Source organism: Rosa chinensis, chromosome 6 (genome assembly GCF_002994745.2).
Source record: "Rosa chinensis cultivar Old Blush chromosome 6, RchiOBHm-V2, whole genome shotgun sequence".
Taxonomy (NCBI): Eukaryota; Viridiplantae; Streptophyta; class Magnoliopsida; order Rosales; family Rosaceae; genus Rosa; species Rosa chinensis.
Window position 1 is genome coordinate 15,781,946 of NC_037093.1, and position 18,135 is coordinate 15,800,080.

Genomic DNA, 18,135 nt, shown 5'->3' on the forward strand with positions numbered 1-18,135 from the left:
TTTTTGACAACCCTACTGAGTTGAGTCGTTATGTATAAATTTTGCCAATCTATAAATAAGTTGACATATTTCTCAAAAAAAAAAAAATGTGCGCAACTGCTTGGTGCATCAAGAAGCTTGTTGAGATAATTTTTGATCATGTCAGGAAGAAAAACTTTGTAGAAGACTAGAATTTTCCCTTGCAAATTTAAGGCATGGTCTTAACAATGTAATTGTTTGGTCGATCAAATTGTCTCCCCAATATTATGTACTATTTGAATCAATTGGGAGGGGATCCTGTTAGAAACTATTATTGCTATTTTGTTCATAAAAACATTACCCTTAATATCTCTCTCTCTTAGAAAACAAGATGACTAAATAGGGAATGCAATTACCCAATACCATTTGATCTAATGGTAGTAGTGATTATTTTATAAGTAGAAGATTTTGAGTTTGACTCACAGATTGGTTGTTGTACATTTTCGATTGTAATATTATCAGTTGCTCACTGACGTTTCTACTAAAAATGAAAAATAAGTAAAGCAATTAAGGAAGTAATTGGCTTTTATTTTCTTGAGTGGGAAACAACAACAACAAAATTGTTAAAATATAGATAATCGCAAGCAACAAAGCACGGTCGGATACAATACAAGTTAAAATCTAGCAGTTTTGATGACTCCCACAACTAAACAATCCTAGATTAACCAAACTAATGACCTTTTAAGGAAAGAAGTAATTTCCACGCCACCAAAAAGGCCACAATAAACACAAAATCTTCAAAGCAACTTAAAAGACCACCTTCAGATTAGTGGATGTGGAACCCCTTTGGATTCCACATAAATCCCCACAACAATGGCAATAAAAACACCATTTCTTAAAACCGCCTACAATTCAAGGAGACTATGACCCATAGGGACACACAGACATACGAAAAGCACCAATATGAAAAGGAGAGAAGCCCGTATTTACGACATTGGAAAGATTGTCTATTGCAGTATTCATGAATTGGATTTCCACAACATAAAACACTAGTGAAAATGCAATGCCATCTCAAATGGGTGCTCTGCTCCTGACAACCACAAAGAGCAAAATGCTGGAATTAGCGTTCAAAATAAAATAAAAAAAGCATCAACATGCAGCAAACCTAATGTCATCTCATCCGCAGCTAGTGCTGCAAATAGGAGAACATCCTTAAATTTCACCATGATTGGTGTTCGCTAATATAAAATTTGCTCAAGGAGATTGGAATTTGACAAAACGGATTCACATATTCGGAGTGACGGATCTATACCTAAAGCTGCATAGGTTGAAGCCCAACCCAAAATTCAAGTAAAAGCCTACCCCATGGAGTCTTTCTCCTAATATTTTTCTTCTTCCAGTCCTCTTTGTAACCTTCAATTCCTCCCTCAGTATTTTCTACCTCAATTCCATTATTTTCTCAATTTCTCAAATACTCGAACATCAAAATATTCCTGCAAAAAAAAAAATTACATATAATAGCCCACTCAATATTTTAATCTAGATCTGCCAATGTATAGGAGTTAGATATATATGATTAGATTCAAAATTGCAAAACAAGAAATTAACACAAAAATGCATGCACAGTACTTCCAAGTTCTGGAGCAAAACTTAAAGACATTTTGTGCATGTAGCGATAAGAAAAATGGTAATTCAATAATTGACGCGAGTTATAATAAAGATTGACCAATGTCTTCGAAGTCGATCGATCTATTCTCTTCCGATTGATCAAGATCTCTCAGATGCTAGTTGAATGTCAAAAGATCTACTACGTCTGTTAGGTGCATACTTTCTTTTGACCAAGATGCCCGGTTGCAAATGAAATAAGATTGAAATCTATCTTCAAGACCTTCCCGTTATGACCTTTCATGTGGTTCATCTAATTGAACTTCTTATTACCACGTTAGAAGGAAATTATTTCAAGGTAAGAACTATCTTCTTTTAGTCTACACAAGTGATCTTTGTCTTTCTATGTAACCATAGATATGATATCATATTTCATGTTGTTAACGTTAGAGATTGAGCGGGATCTCTAGTTAGCTTTAGAGAGAGAGAGAGAGAGAGAGAGAGAGAGAGAGAGAGAGAGAGAGAGAGAGTGACACAAGCGAAGTATAGTGGTTCACCTCCCGCCTTAGCGGGAGACTACGTCCACTTGAATGCTATACTAGTGTGTTGAGCCTTGCGGCCCAAGGGGATTACAAAAGATGTAATGGGATTGGTGTTTAAGTGGGAGGAGGCATTCCTTTTATAGGTGAAGAAAGCCATCTCCTTTACATTGTTTTCGATGTGGGACAAGCAACCACCATTTCTAGTCTAAAAAGCCTATTTGTGAGGGCATGTTGGCAAGGCCGGGAAGGTGGCTTCCCGGTGACGGATTTGCGACTTCCGGATACCGTAGCGTAGCTTGAACATAGGGCTACAAGATGCAAGTGGCGGTAGGATCCCATGAGGGTGTTGTTTATGCTTGGTGAGGTAGCAAACTAGCCTTGCTAGTAGAGGTATCTACAAGTCCCCGAAGTCCCCGAGTAAGAGGAGCTTCTTGGTTGGGGAGTTATAATCATGAAGTCATCAAGCATAAACAATGTCCGAGAGGCGCCTAGCCCCTACAAGTCCCCGAGCTCCATAAGCAAGAAGGGACTCTTTTAACCTACACAATGAGACAAAAACGCGCATATGTAGAATGCTTGTTGTATTGGTTACCGCTCGTATTAATGGAATGCGAAAAGAATTCGTTTTGTTGTAAGCAACAAATGGTAGAAGAACTCAATATTCCATTAATGTGTATGAACATGTAAAATATTGGTAGTTGTATATGTGGATCCTATGGCCATATAACACGCGCGATAGATAGTGGCAAGTGTAATGGGTGTCCAAAGTAATTTGTGGGAGTAGTCCCGGTGACATCGAATGAAGCGTTTGTGAACTTGGGGCTTAAGTAAAACATGTTGGACATGATCGAGCAAGTTGGGTGTAGTTGAGTGTGTAGGCGCTGTGCGAGCATGCGAGGCGTGGCCCAAGCGCAAGTCGTGGCCGTACTCGATACCCAAGCGAGCCGTAACCCGAGCAAGTCGTTTATCCGAGCATGTTTAATTAAGTCGTAAGTGTCACAAGCTTCTAGATGAGTGTCACAAGTAATTGAATTTAAGCATGTATGTGTGTAGCATGTACTTGTAGTAAAGTTGCTAATAACATTTTGTAGGCATGCTTAAGGGTTATAGAGACATGTATAGTCATGGCATCGGTGGTAGCTCAAATTGTAAGAGCGTAAAGATAAGAGGAAGGCACTTATCTTATGCCGATTTGGAGGCTAGCGGAGTTGGCCGAGCATGACGATCCATTGCTTGGCGGATAAAGTAGTTCGATAATGTTCGTCAACTCGTAGTTGCGCTTGAATGCTTGATAGAAATAGTTGAATTTCCTTGCAAAAATAGATGATTAGTATGCGGATTTGTAAAATCGACACCAATAATTTGCATGTGTACTTGGGCGGTAGCATAGTGCACATATGTGGTTGACGTCCCTAGCTAGTTCATTTGTGGGCATGTCTTGTTTAGTCAAGTTGGAGCACAACTATATATATATATATAGTAATCATATGAATTGCTCTTAAGAAGAAGACAAAACTGAGACAGTTTTAATGTTTTATAATCAAGTGTGAATGCATGTGTAAGGCTGTGGGATCATAGTATGCGTTAAACGGACAAGTGTGGCATGCATTTGATGCGTGGCATCATAATTGGAGCATGACAGGCAATAAACCATGTTAAATATATTTGAGCTAAAGATACCACGTGCAAGCATGCTTTATCCATACCCTGTTGTAAACGACAACAATTATAGATACTGAGCTTGGCTCTCTATCGCGGCAATATTTAAAGGTTTGAAAAAAACTTATCTTGATTGCTGGGAGTATTATCGAACGCTCGGACCAGCTCGCTAGATGCCTTGAAGAGACTAAGTTGGGTGTCTGCATCATGCTTCGGGGTGTCCATAGCGGAGGAAGCTGGGCGGTGGTACCTAGCGGAGGCAGTTGGATGGCAGCGGAGGATTATCCGACGAAGATGGCCAGCGGTCGGCAGAGCTCAATCAGATCAGCGGTGTTGTGGTCAGCGGTGGTGTTTGTGAGTTGCCGATCGGGTTTAATGGATGACCGAAGGCGTCGTATATGATGCTGATCATGGGAGATTATTGAAGAAGCTTTGTAGCTGGACCGAAGATGGGAGGGCCTCGGCGGAGATGCCTAGTGCCAGCGGTTCTTGGTCAGCAGTAATGCTGTGGTCAACGGAGACTCAACACATGTAGCGGTGCCGCTGAAGCTGCTGGCACGTTGGTGTGCTAGTTGACGAGCTTGTCATTGACGGAGGGCGTAATATTGACGGAGCACATGTACCGCTGGGTCGCTGCCATGCTCGCTACCCGCTGACGAAGAAGGTTGGCGGTGCAAGGCCGTCGGACATTTATGGAGCCCAAGCTTGGCAGTGGAGTCCAGCGGAGCACTCGATGGAGTTGGGCGGAGCGGAGCCGCTGGTGCTAGCGGAGGTTTGCACAGTGCGTCCAGATGGCTGGTGGAGGATTGCTAGCGGTGATCGCTGCCGGGGCTAGCGGTGCTACGATTGAGGTGGGCGTTTGGCGGTACCGCTGATAGTAGTTTTGGTGAAGCGTGCAGCGGAGCGGTGCTGCGAGCGCAGCGGAGCTTTTTGGCGATCTCGGCGGAGCGGAGCTCCAAGTTCAGCGGAGCGCGGCTACGTGGAACTGGCTAGCGGAGCGGTGCTGGCAGTCTGCGTGGGTGGCAGCGAGCTGGTTGAAAACTACAGTCGGAGGAATGCAGCGGTGCAGCAAATTGCAGCGGAGGTTTTAGAGCTTTGGATCATCAACGGAGCATGAACGGCGGAACTGCTCAGCGGAGGAGAAGTTCGGCGGAGGTGCCTAGCGGAGGTTTTGCCGCTGAGATTTGCTAGCGGGAGATGGCGGTGGATTGCTCTGTAGATGGTGCACCAAAGATTGTACAGTGTGGCGGAAGATTTTCTGTTGGAGGTTGGCTAGCGATCCTCTCCGGCGGAGGATGGCCTACTGGCGGTAGCAGTAGAGCTTGCTGGCGGTGCTAAGCGGAGCGGAGGAAGTTGGGTGGTGATGTCCCAGCGGTGGAGCGGTGATGATAGAGCTCAGCGGAGGCACTGGCCGTTGGTGTTGACGATCGATCGAGAGAAGAAGCCTGGGTGCCCAGAGAAGTTTTCTGGGTGTCCAGAGTAGTGAGCGGCAAATTTTTTTTTTTTTTTGAATAGTTGAGCGGTGACTATGTGTTGGGCGGCCCTTTGGGATGCACATTTCTGCTCTGGTTGTACCGCTGGGGTAATGTTGATTAGCCTAGGCAAAAAGTTGCCACCAATAAGCATCAATTCAAACATGAACTCACTGGGAGCTCATGATGACTTCAAGAATTAGTGAGGTTGGAATAATTCAATGAATGAAGGAATTTCTTTGAGCTCCGCTAAGCAGACTTAGCTCATGGTAGGTGACGAAGCCAATGTGTTGGCTTCCCACAGACGGCGCCAATGTTAACGTTAGAGATTGAGCGGGATCTCTAGTTAGCTTTAGAGAGAGAGAGAGAGAGAGAGTGACACAAGCGAAGTATAGTGGTTCACCTCCCGCCTTAGCGGGAGACTACGTCCACTTGAATGCTATACTAGTGTGTTGAGCCTTGCGGCCCAAGGGGATTACAAAAGATGTAATGGGATTGGTGTTTAAGTGGGAGGAGGCATTCCTTTTATAGGTGAAGGAAGCCATCTCCTTTACATTGTTTTCAATGTGGGACAAGCAACCACCATTTCTAGTCTAGAAAGCCTATTTGTGAGGGCATGTTGGCAAGGCCGGGAAGGTGGCTTCCCGGTGACGGATTTGCGACTTCCGGATACCGTAGCGTAGCTTGAACATAGGGCTACAAGATGCAAGTGGCGGTTGGATCCCATGAGGGTGTTGTTTATGCTTGGTGAGGTAGCAAACTAGCCTTGCTAGTAGAGGTATCTACACATGTTGATGAAAAAGCATACAATTAGTTAACTCAAATTAAGATAATATGTAGTTACCTTGAGCAGTATGGTCATGTTATATACACTACTAGCAAAACAACAATTACCCACAGATTTTAATCTGTGGGTAATAAGACTTTCTCACATGGATTTCAGTGTGTGATGGCTTTTATCCACGGTACACGCACAAATAGAGTCACCGTGTGGTTTGGAGGGGGGTAATGCTCATCTCACACGGATTATGTTGTCCGTTTGAATATTAGACATGGGCCCCACTATCTTTCCATAAATATAAATTACCGTAATGAAACACAGTCCGTGTGAACAACTCTATTTTACACGGATTTCTGTAGCAAATATATAAACTCTATTTCACACGGATTAAAATGTGTTTCATGTAAAAGTAAATGGAGATTGGAATGGTCTACTCATTTCATTTCATAGTCCCTTTATATAGGGATAGAGTTACAACGGAAATATTAATTACATTAAATACATTGAATGCTGATTGATATATAATTGTGCTGATTGATGGTAATCACTGATTCCTTGATTCCCTCTCCGTCAGTTGCTTTGACGAAGGCACACAATATGTTTTTCCTTTAACATTTCACACGGATTTCTGTGTCAAAACCTATAACCTTATTGACATGGATTTTCGTGCATACTCTAACTAGCACTGATTTCAGTGTGTAAGAGTGACAACATTTAAAAAAAAAATTACTAATTAATTTGCAACCTGAACATAATAATACATTTATTTCTCTACAATAAATATATTTCAAATATTTACAATAAAATGAACAAATCCACAACTCAATCAAAATATTAAACTTTACATTCATAGCAAGGTGTTCTTTACATTTCTAGCAAATTACATTTCAATTCTTGGATTAGAAAAAACAAGGAAATTTTCTAGAATACATTGTTGTTGAAGGTGGAATATCACTAAGATTTTCTCCCTTTAACAACATAGTCCTTGTCCAAGAATAATTTCCATCAAAATACTTTGAAAACTAACTCAAAGTTGACAAAAACATAACCATCGAACTAGATAATAGTAGCTGAAACTAACCCTCCAGTTCAGCTACAAATCTGGAACAGTTTGAGGCATTTCAGGTCTATACACATCCTTGATAGCTGGGGTTGGAATCACTGGTCTATTGCATTGTGCTTGGACTGCTGCAAGCTGTGTCATTGGGTCGCTATCTACTTGTGGTGCTGTCTCAATCCCTGAAAAACCAGCTTCTTTCATCCATCTACCAATTTCTTGATTTCAGATTTTTTAACAGCAGTTGCTTCATCAGACCAATCAGTTGTTCCCTATTCCAATAAAAATATGTTATAACAAATTAGATATGTCATATATGCTTTGTGAATGTATAATATAACAAAATATCTTATTCTTGTAACTCTTTTGTTGCAATGTAAGATATTAGTAAATGCAAGACCAAAGATGAGAAATCATGACTCTATACTTGATTTTGTCTGCTATACTTGATCAAAAGTCATTACTCTTCGTAGCCTATTGACATAAAATCTGGGACTTCATCATGCATGTCAATAACCTTTATTTACCACATACACAAACCCTCTATGCTACTTCTGAGGTAAACATAATGAGAAGAGCATAACATTGAAAATGCTGAAGACAAACAACATAGTTGCCCTCAAAGTTTCCATCTCCAAGACATATTTTGTTATTATGACTTTCATATATAGTGGCGCAGTTATCTAAAAATGATTAGGAAAAGGATAACTCAAAGAATGTCAGTGGTAAGCAAGAGACTTGCTTTTTTCCTTTAAATAATAAATTTTCATGGGTTTCTGACCCTCTTTTGAGAATGACGTTTTCTCAATTAAAAAAAATGCAAACATAAAGGCAATAGTTGAGCTTGAATAGCTTGGAAACAGAGCAAGCACATAACCAAAATCAATGTGTGAGCTTGAACTTCTACAAAAACAAAAAGATGAAACAGAACCCAGAAAATTTAAGCTATTTCAAGTTCCTGAATTGTGGGATGTTCTGAATTACAGTTAGAAATTATGAAGTATCAATGTTTATGGTCATACCCAAAATTAAATTCAAGAAAAAAAAAGATTTAAGCTTTTTTCTGATTCAAAGCTATCTCATATGATATGTAAAGTTTCAAACATTGTTCTCAGAGGACTACACTCTTTAGTACCCAATCTTTAAAATTCTAGCAAATTTTAAAATATGCAGCACTTACAAGGAAATCATACTTTAGCCCACTAGTACAAAAAGTTAATCACACAACACTAATCACACAACGGAACACAAATCATCTGTTGTGTGTTGAAGTCAGTTTAATCATACAACGGTGCTGGTTGAATTCTGTTGTGTGAATGCCAACAAAGTGATAACTTTTTTATCAGAACTACATCACACAACAGAATTAAGTATTATCCGTCGTCTGAGTCATGAAAAATTTAGCGGCAGATTTCCCTCCACTCTTGATTCTTGGTTGCCGCTTGAAATCTGAAATTTGGGGTACTTGGTACAACTGTGCCTGAGATTTCCGTTGTGTGATTGAAAACTAGAAGCCAAATTTTGAGGAAGCTTGCTTGAATGTGTTTCACTAGGTAAACAAAGTGCAAGTTGTAGAAATTGGACAACTGAAGTTATACATTTCTGTTGTGTGAAGTGGGAACATAGGCGGCAATATTTTGAGTGAAAATGCTGTAGGCGGTATATTTCCCTCCATATTTTGGTATTTTGATTTTATGTAGTACACTCAGACGACTGTTTGTTTCAGTTTCTGTTATGGGAGTAACTTTGAGAACATTTTGCTAGGTTTAATTGCCACATCGTGTTCGGAAGAAAAAAGCAAAACAAAACAAAACCCAGCAGTCCTCTCGAACTTGTCGACGCTCTCTCCACATTCAGTCCTCTCTCTCAAACCCTCTCTCAGTCTGAGCCAAAAGCTCAGAGCTTTCCCTTAATCCTCTCATCCAAAACCCTCAAATTTCAAATCCCCTAATCTTCATCTCATCCAATTGCTTCTCCGATTTGAATATCAACCTTCAATTCAACTCTACCATCTCCATTTCGCCGTCTTTTGCTACAAAATGGCATTCCCTGACTGTTGTTACCCTTTTCTAGGTCGTTTTTCTTCGTCTTCGAGACTGCACTATACCAAAATCTTCACCTTCCTATTTCAATTTGCTCTTATGGCGATCCACATCTCCCTAGGATTTTCTGGCTTCGTGGCCCATAACCTAGCCTCCTCTGCCAATATTCACGTCAATAATTGATGTGGCATCCACAGGTGCTGGGTTAGGTCTCTGCTATTCGGCACTAACCAGGTAAAGATAAAAAGTATATTTTGTTTCCGTATCTCTGGATTTGAAACTTGGGGTTGAATTTGTATTTTATTTCGTTAATTTTTTCCGTATCTTTTGTTCGTGTTGAATCGAACTGCTTTTGTTTAATATCCTGGACGTAGTGAACGGAGTTGAGAGATGGATTTAGCTCGCTGGCAATTTCACAGAATGATATATGCTTAGTGGTCTGTTTATATAGGCTCGTTGCTATATGCTTAGCATAATGACCGTGTTTTTGTGTTGTTTTTGTTCTAATAAATTAGGGATTGTGATGTTCAGACTTATGAACAGATGTTGATTCTATTTATGTTTGAATTTTGCAGATTAGTGTCTTGGATGTGGCGTTCAATGTGGTTTTTAGCGACTTAAAGGCCCAGGTAATGCTCTTTACCTCTAATTATAATGTTATTGTCTTATCGTTTCCGTGTAGTTTAGTTGGAATTGTCTTGTTTTCCCGTTCTAGATTTGTGAAAGTTGAACTTCTAATTTGAGATTGGAGCATTGGATTTAATGCTGATGGCTATGTATAAGAATTTGATATTGTCTTATAACAACTTTCTGTTAATTATAAGAATCTATTTGGTTTTCTTTGGTGGACTATCATGGGGAAGAGAGAGGAGGAGGAAGAATTAAGCCCTTAGTCGCTGTTTCCATTTTGCCTTTTTATTTTAGTATGTAATGATGCGATCTTAGCCTGACCCATGTTCTGTAATGGTTTCAGTTGGAAGCTCTGGTGACTAACGATGCTAGAGAATCAGAAATCCAGGTACTGTATTTCTTTGTTCCCATATATAGGCTCCCATTTACTTGGAGAGTTCTCCATTTTGTACTCACTTGCATTTATACATTCGTATCTACATGTCCACTAACATAAATGTCAATCTAGGGAGTCATTGGTGAAGTGCCTGATATTATACTCAGATGTGTTAGTCGAGATGAGGCTGCCTTGGCTGTGGCTCAAAAGGTCAGTGCTACTCTTTCGAAGAAGCTTTTTTTTTTTTTCATGTGTTCGCCTATAAAGATAATTGTGAGTTAGCTTGATTGTTTATGGAGTTTCTCTGTTGTGTTTTGAGCAACTGCCAGTTGTGTTTTGAGCAACTGCCAGTTGTGTTTTGAGCAACTGCCAGTTGTGTTTTGAGCAACTGCTTTAAATAACGTCCATTGATTATAAATTTGCTTTACTAATCTTCATACAGGTTTTCAAGGGTTTGTACGAGAATGCAACAAACCAGATTCATGTTGGCGCACATCTAGCAATGCTGACTGCGATTCGTGATGTTTGCAAGCTTGTCTTTACGCAGCTCACTAGTTGGGTATGCACTAATACGCAGCTCACTAGTTGTCTTTACTCAACTTTTCAATGACCTAAGCGTTTAGTCTTAGTTGGTAAATGCTATTTCATAGTTCTATGATCATGTCACCTTGGTCACAATTAGAAACTGATATTGGCATATTGCTATATTTTTCCAATACTGGCCTTCGCTTGTAATACATTTATTTACAATTTCTTTCAGGTGATTTATTCTGATGAGGAGCGGAAGTTTAATAAAGAAATTACTGTCGGCCTTATACGCAGTGAACTGCTAAACCTTACAGAGTACAATGTTCACATGGCAAAACTTATTGATGGTGGCAAAACTTAACCAGCCTCAGGCACTAGGGATATCGGCTGCATTGAAATCAAGGGACTCGATCAGGTATGAGATACACACCTATACCTGCTACGTGTAGGTTTTATGCTGATGCAAATGTGAAAGCTTTAGTCTATAATTGCTTCTGCTAAAAGCTTTACTTTGCATTTTTGACTCAACATACATTATAGAGTTTAAGGCATTGTTTCAATATCTTTGCGAGGATTAGGAAGTTGAAATATTTAGGTAGAATGCTACTTGTTTTTGTAGAAAGTGTTTTCTTACTACATTCTTCAGTAACCAAACTACTCTTTGCACAAGACTTTGTCATCAACTTATGATGCTTTTTGTGGTACCATGTTTGTGTGTCTTCCTGTTGTTGAGTGAGTGATAAAGTTTCATACTTTTCTTTCTTTGCTTTGTGTGTGACAATTCAAATTCCTGTTTCAAATTAACTAATCAAAGATTTCGTACAACAGCACAAAAATTGAAAAGACCTCCCAATTTTTCACCACATAAAAGGTACGTAGAGCACCTGATTTCATTTGACATTTGATATATGATGGTGAATGTGCATGAAAGAAAAATCTCAGCAATCTTGCAGATGCATAGGTGTGGCTAGAACTACAAGTAGTTCAAACTAATGGTCAGTGAGTAATTTTTGCTCTTCTCGATCTATAATTTGTTTGAATTTTCTTTCTATGGGTTACTGAAATTAATTGATTAAACTAAATCGGTCAGTTTGTGTTGATTAAATCGTATATTGGACAAACGATTAGGTCTTTTTAACATCACTTGAGTTTGATTTTCATTGGATATATATTCTTGACTTGCAGGCACTAGTGGTACAAGCATTTACAGTAGAATAGTTTCCCGGTAATTAATATTACAATGCCTCTCTCTCTCTCTCTCTCTCTCTCTCTCTCTCTCTCTCTCTCTCTCTCTCTCTCTCTCTCTCTCTCTCTCGCACTTTAGTTCTGTTTAGTTGATGCATTCAGTTAGCCATTTGGTGTAGAGATGGTTGTTTAAAATAGGAGTATTCTTTTTGTCTATTTTTGGCTGAACAGAGTTCAAACCCTTCGATTATGAGTTCCTGTAAATCTGTAATCAACTTAAGATTTCATAGTTTTGGAAAGACGGTTAGGCAAAGTAGGTGATGTTCATAGATTCTCAAAAGTTCATTGTTTCACATTCAGTTAGATTTTAGTTTCCCAGTTCATTTTCAACTTCATAGTTGATGTGTAGAAAAAAACAATTGCAAATTTTTTCTTGCGCTTGCTGGAGTACCAAAGAGAGTTGTAGGAATTCTGCAGGAACATATATTTTCATTTTTTCTAAAAATCATATCTTCTACGATTTTCAGATGTTAAATATGGCGTTGATAAAGAGGTATAGGGATTCTGGACATCATTAGGGCATATTAGACTATAACAATTTTAGGATTATCTGCATAAGAATTAACCTGGAAAATAATTTCTATCAGAATGCTTTCATATTTTTTAAAGGCATCACAATATGGTTCCCATTACTAAATTGACCTGCAAGTAATGCTTTGGTTTCTCGACATAGTTTAGCTTATCAATTTGGTTGTTGGTGGTTCTTATTGGTTTACGTTACTGAGATTATGAGTATAGACCTTTTCTCTTGCTTCTGCAGATAAACACAAACACTAACTGTCCTCCATTCACTAACTGTCCTCCATTCCAGTCTAAATCATTGCTCTTGTCAGTAGGCTTCAATCTCTTTCTTCCACCCATTTCGGAAAACCCAATTCCTTAAACCCTCAACCCCTTTGCTCTCTACACTTCAACTCCCCTTCTTGTACTTCTCCTTTTACAGAGAAGCATTCTATTGAGAGGTACCAGAGAGACCAGCGGCTATACAATAACCAATTGGAGCAAACCACTCTATGCTCTCTCCTTCCTGATTGTGATGCTGATTCTGATTTCACAAGGCAAAATGACATTGCCTTGCAGCTACCAGAGCTGAGAAAGCTGCTTCAGGTGTTGAGAGAGGAGAGAGAGGGAAGGAGGGTGTGGTGGAGGCACGTGTGGGCCTGGAAATGTCTTCTTAGTGGGCCTGGGCCTGGGGACCTTGAACTCCTGACATTGAAGGCTGTATGATAGGTTGGTGTCCAATGATGTGTTGGATTTTGTTGCCTCTGATGCTCGACCTGTCTATGTGGGCAAGACTGCTGGGTACCATAGCAGAACCCAGGTGAAGATCTAATCTTTATTACCATCTCTTATATTTAGCCAAGACCAAATTTTGCTTTGATTTCTAATTGGGTGCGTTCCCCAACTGTAAATTTTAATCTTTGTGTAACTGGGTGAATTGGGCATTCCGGTTTGTGGTAATGATTGTAAAGTTTTATGAATTGCTTTGGGATTCGAATTAAAACATTTTATTTTGTGATAATGATTGTAAAGTTTAATAGATTGGGATTTTGTGGAACCGGTAAGTAATTTGATCCTCGCATTTCAGGAGGAGATACATGAATTGCTACTGAGTTTTGCTGAAGCTGGAGCTACTGTTGTCAGACTAAAAGGAGGGGATCCATTGGTGAGTTCTTAGATTTTATCTTCAAAAAGTTATGGTGATTCCTTACATGTGGAATTGGTAACATTTATTGTTTGTTGTTTAGGTGTTTAGAAGGGGTGGAGAGGAGACGGATTTTTTGCAACAGCAAGGAATTCAAGTGCAAGTTATTCCAGGTACAATAATGACTCAGTACTAGTAAATGTTGTCATTTAGCTGAGCATTTTTATGAGAATATTTGAATGTCTCATGAACTTTAGATGGCTCGATTAGCTACCTATTTCTTTCAAAGAGAGTACGTTCAATTTCTAACCAGAATATCCTACATTGTCAGCAGTGGCAGTTGATATATAAGTGAGGCTTTTTTTTTTGCCCCCTTCAAGTTGTTCCTTAACAGTCTGAGTTTTGATTCAGTTTTAATTTGTCCCCTTGTCTATTGGATTTTCTTAGGTCTATGATTGTTTGCAGTTTGGTGGTCTTGTTTTGTGTACTTTTTGGTTGATGGAGTTTGTTGATCATCATGTTTTTTGTATCCTGTTAATTGTAAAGAGAAGTAGAGTTTTCATATTCTGTGGACTGCTGGCACATTTTGACAGTACTTCCTGTTTTCATATGATTTTCCTATTAAAAAGGAGTGAAAATCCTAGCCTCTACCTCATAGAAAAGAGGTGCCTGGGATTGCCATAAGTCTCTTTTTAATTCCTAAATTCTGAAAGCCCTCAAGTTCCAAGCAGGGGCAGGGAACACATGAAATAAAATGAACAGATAAAGAAAATAAAATGGCAAGGTAATACACTTAATATGTGGGATTACTTTTCATTGAGGATTCCATGAACAACTTTCTTCCTATTTAGGATGCGGCCATTTTCTGATTTAGCAAATTGTGCATCCTTCTTTGGCTTTGAAATGATTTTCTGAACAGTGAAGCCTTTTTCAGACGGCCAAAAAGATCACCTGATGGAGAGTTGTGTCTATGATCAAAATCTTCTATTACTTTCCAGGTATTACTGCTGCTTCTAGGATAGCAGCAGAGCTGGGGATCCCATTAACGCACAGAGGTGTTGCAAATAGTGTAAGATTTCTGACCGGGCACTCCAGAAGGGAGGAACAGATCCGCTTTATTCATGTTACTTTGTTACTTTCACCTAGTACAGGAAAAAAAATGGAGAACTTGAATAATAAGTAAACTCTTATAAACATTTGAACAGCTATGGAGATTGGGGAGTTTGCTTCACATATGGTACCTGGTTTGCACTAGGAGGATTGGCAGCTGCTGGCAAGACTTTTAGCACTTGTGCAGCCATGCGCAATGGGGTTAGCAGGAGATGATGAGTGAGACATTCGAGGTTTTGTAGAAGCGAATGGCAGCTGAAGGTTAAGAGCCATCGAGAATAGGAATGTTTTTTTATTCATGTGTAGCTAGCTAAGAATGCTCTTGTTTGGTGCATTATCTTGTTACTTGAATGTATTGATGCTTGAATAATGGTACTTGAATGATATATATGGATTAGAGTATTGTTTATATGGTAATATATTGAGCATTATTCTGGACAAACATTTATATCGATATTCTTCTTGTTGTTCAAGGGTTAGTCATACAACACAATACAAAACAATGTGTTGTATGAATGTAAAAGAGTTTAAAATTGAGGCTTCTCATACAACAGTCACTAGTTGGTACCCAATTGATTACAGTATTCACACAACGGATAACCAAATATAGTTGTTGTGTGAACTAACAACCAACAACAAAAGAAAACAAAATTCTGTTGTGTGAGATTCATAACACACAACAGAAATAAAATGATCACTGTTGTCTGAGTAATCAACAGACAAGGGAGATCATTTTACTTCAGTTGTGTGTTACTTACCTCAGACAACAAATATTAAGTTATATCCGTTGTCTGTTAGTAGTCTCAGACAACAAATAATGAGTTATATCCGTTGTGTGTTATGAATCTCAGACAACAAAGAATAAGTCATACCTGTTGTGTGTTATGAATTTCAGACAACGGCAAAATTTCATCTTCTGTTGTCTGAATGTGCCGAGGCATCGCCGTACATGCCATGCCAGGCACATGCTGCGCAGAACTCACACAACGGAAATAGGTATTTCTGTTGAGCAAACTATTATCACACAACGGTGAAATCACCGTTGTCTGATTTTCCAATCACACAACACTCACTTAGACCACGGTCAGCTTGGTCATTAGACAACAGAAATCCACCGTCGTCTGATGACCTTTTTGTAGTAGTGGCCGGTACAGTTCTATATATGCTTTCCAAGCACCTAAGGGTATAAGGAATGGTTACATATTGTTTATTCACTTGGAGAAGTGTATCCTCACAGCTGGAGGTACTAGCAAGCTAGGGAGCATATCAGTTATGTAAAATCTCTCTAAAGGTAAGTTCTATGCCAAACTCGGAATTAATGGCCTACTCATCAGGACAATTGGATTCTGAAATGAGCATCTTAGGTATTAACCAGAAATTTCAAATGGTTCTCCAATGGTTCTTGGAAGATCCTATTACTTTTGTTTATATTTCATTTGCTCATTCATCATATGAAAAGTGCATAAAATCCAGGGTCAATAAACATATCAATCACACCTCAACAAGGCTATTTCAATCAATACTACAACATATATAAAGACCTCAACACGGCTATTTCAATTCAATCCAGCAACATATATAAAGACCTCAACATGGCTATTTCACATCAATATTGCAACATATATAAATCAGGAGTTAACAAAACATCATTCACACATCAACAAAGCTACTGGTAAAATGAATAAGAAAAAGCATTTATACCTTTCCTCTGAAGACAATTACATTATTCAATACCCGGAACACAACTTGGGTTTCCAAACTGTGGCATGAACTGCATTAATGCATACAAGTGGATTATCAAGATAATCTTCGAACCTCATCGGAAAAAAAAAATTAAAAAAAAGCAAGTGTCAGGTTTTGCCATAGAAACACGAAATCAAATTGATAGAAACTGAAACAAGCCAAAGAAACACAAAATCAAACTGGTAGAAATCAGAAAGTACCTCTACATTGAAATGGAGACAGAGAAGAAAGAGATTACCTTAGCAGTAGCTTGAATCTCTCTGTCAGTCATATCAAGTGTAAGTGCATAACCTTAAACAATGTGATTGTCAATAATCAGATTCCAACTCAAACAAGATCATCTCTTTAAAATCAAATTAACACAAGAATCAATCGATCGATTAGTAAATACAGCTATCAATAAAAGAAATTACCACCAACATAATCCATGGCCTTGGCCTGAGGAACATCGCGAGCTTTCTTGGATATGATGACAGCCAGCTCCACGCCTCCACCTCATGGTCCAACGACTCCACAGGGTGAGTGATTCCGATGGTGCCTCCGTTTTCCAAGTAAGACAACGTCGGTTTGAGAAAAAGCACAGGCTTCTTCACGGATCATCCGAATCAAGATGGGAAATTGAGACGGAAAATGAGATGCAGAAAAGAGTGGAAAGAGAAGAAAGGAGGAGACCTTGGGGACAGCGTTGCCGAGTTCTTTGGCGTGGGTGCCGTGTTATTCTATTATTCTCTCCACCTTGCTCTCTCCATGTGTTATTCTATTTTTTATTTTTTTTTGCAACATCACCCACAGTAATCCGTGAGAAATCCAAAATATTGAGCTGGAATAAATTGATTGGCCTGCCTTAAATTTTGATTTCCAAATAATTCGCTCTTGTTTATAAAAAATTCTGTTGCTAGTTGTTCTTTTCACACAAATATCCGTGTAAACATTTCACACAAAAATCTATACTAAAAACTTATTGTAACGGAAATCCGTTCCTCCATAATTCACAAAACATAAAAAAATTAATGATTTCTAAATAAACTAATTTATAATACGTACAGAAATCAGTGTGAATTGATATTCACACTGATAATAGTGTGAAAATGTTTTAGTTTTTAAACATACATCTGTTACTGTTGTAACATCCCGTATCTCAATTACCCGTTTACTAGTCATTTGGACGGTAAACGACCTTTATTTTCACTTTTACTATCGTTTCAGTACGTTTAGTGGCCCTAAAAGTCGACTTTTTGTTCGGGTCAAAATTTGAGAAAATTTCTTTCATGAAAGTTGTAGAGGACATTAAACCGAGCGCATGCATATGTGGTACGTAGAAATCGGAGTTCGTATGTGAAAGTTATAAGCGAAAGATTAAAGTTACTGTTTAAGGTTACTGTTCATAGTAAGTTTCTATAAATAGCCGAGTTACTGTGGTAAGTTTTCATTTTTGGAAACCTACCCGGCTCTTTCTCTCTCCTCCCCCGACATTTCCTTCCTCTTCGGCCCGATTCTTCCTCCTCCGATTTCTCCCTTCTCCGGCCGACCCACGGCGAAATCCGGCCATCCCCAAGCTCGTCTCCTCCCCCTTGACGCATCTGTGGTGGTATTTTGGGGAGATTTGGCCGGAGGAGCTCGATTTCTTGCTGGGAAGGTTACTGTAGCAACTTGCGGGTTTTGACGATTTCCGGCCACCTCCGGCCACCAGGTTAGCATCGAAGGTTCGGTTTTTGATATAGATCATTTCCCTTAAGGTCTTT

General features: G+C 39.2%; 1 protein-coding gene across 1 annotated transcript; it reads left to right on the forward strand.

The window, feature by feature from the left end:
* Positions 1 to 12,371: 12,371 nt before the first annotated feature.
* LOC112170910 (S-adenosyl-L-methionine-dependent uroporphyrinogen III methyltransferase, chloroplastic) lies at positions 12,372 to 15,040 on the forward strand. Its single transcript, XM_040508449.1, is given in 6 exon segments — positions 12,372 to 12,388; positions 12,732 to 13,020; positions 13,022 to 13,216; positions 13,484 to 13,561; positions 13,644 to 13,713; positions 14,746 to 15,040. Coding segments are annotated over 6 exon segments (699 nt in total). The 3' UTR covers positions 14,796 to 15,040.
* Positions 15,041 to 18,135: the final 3,095 nt, after the last annotated feature.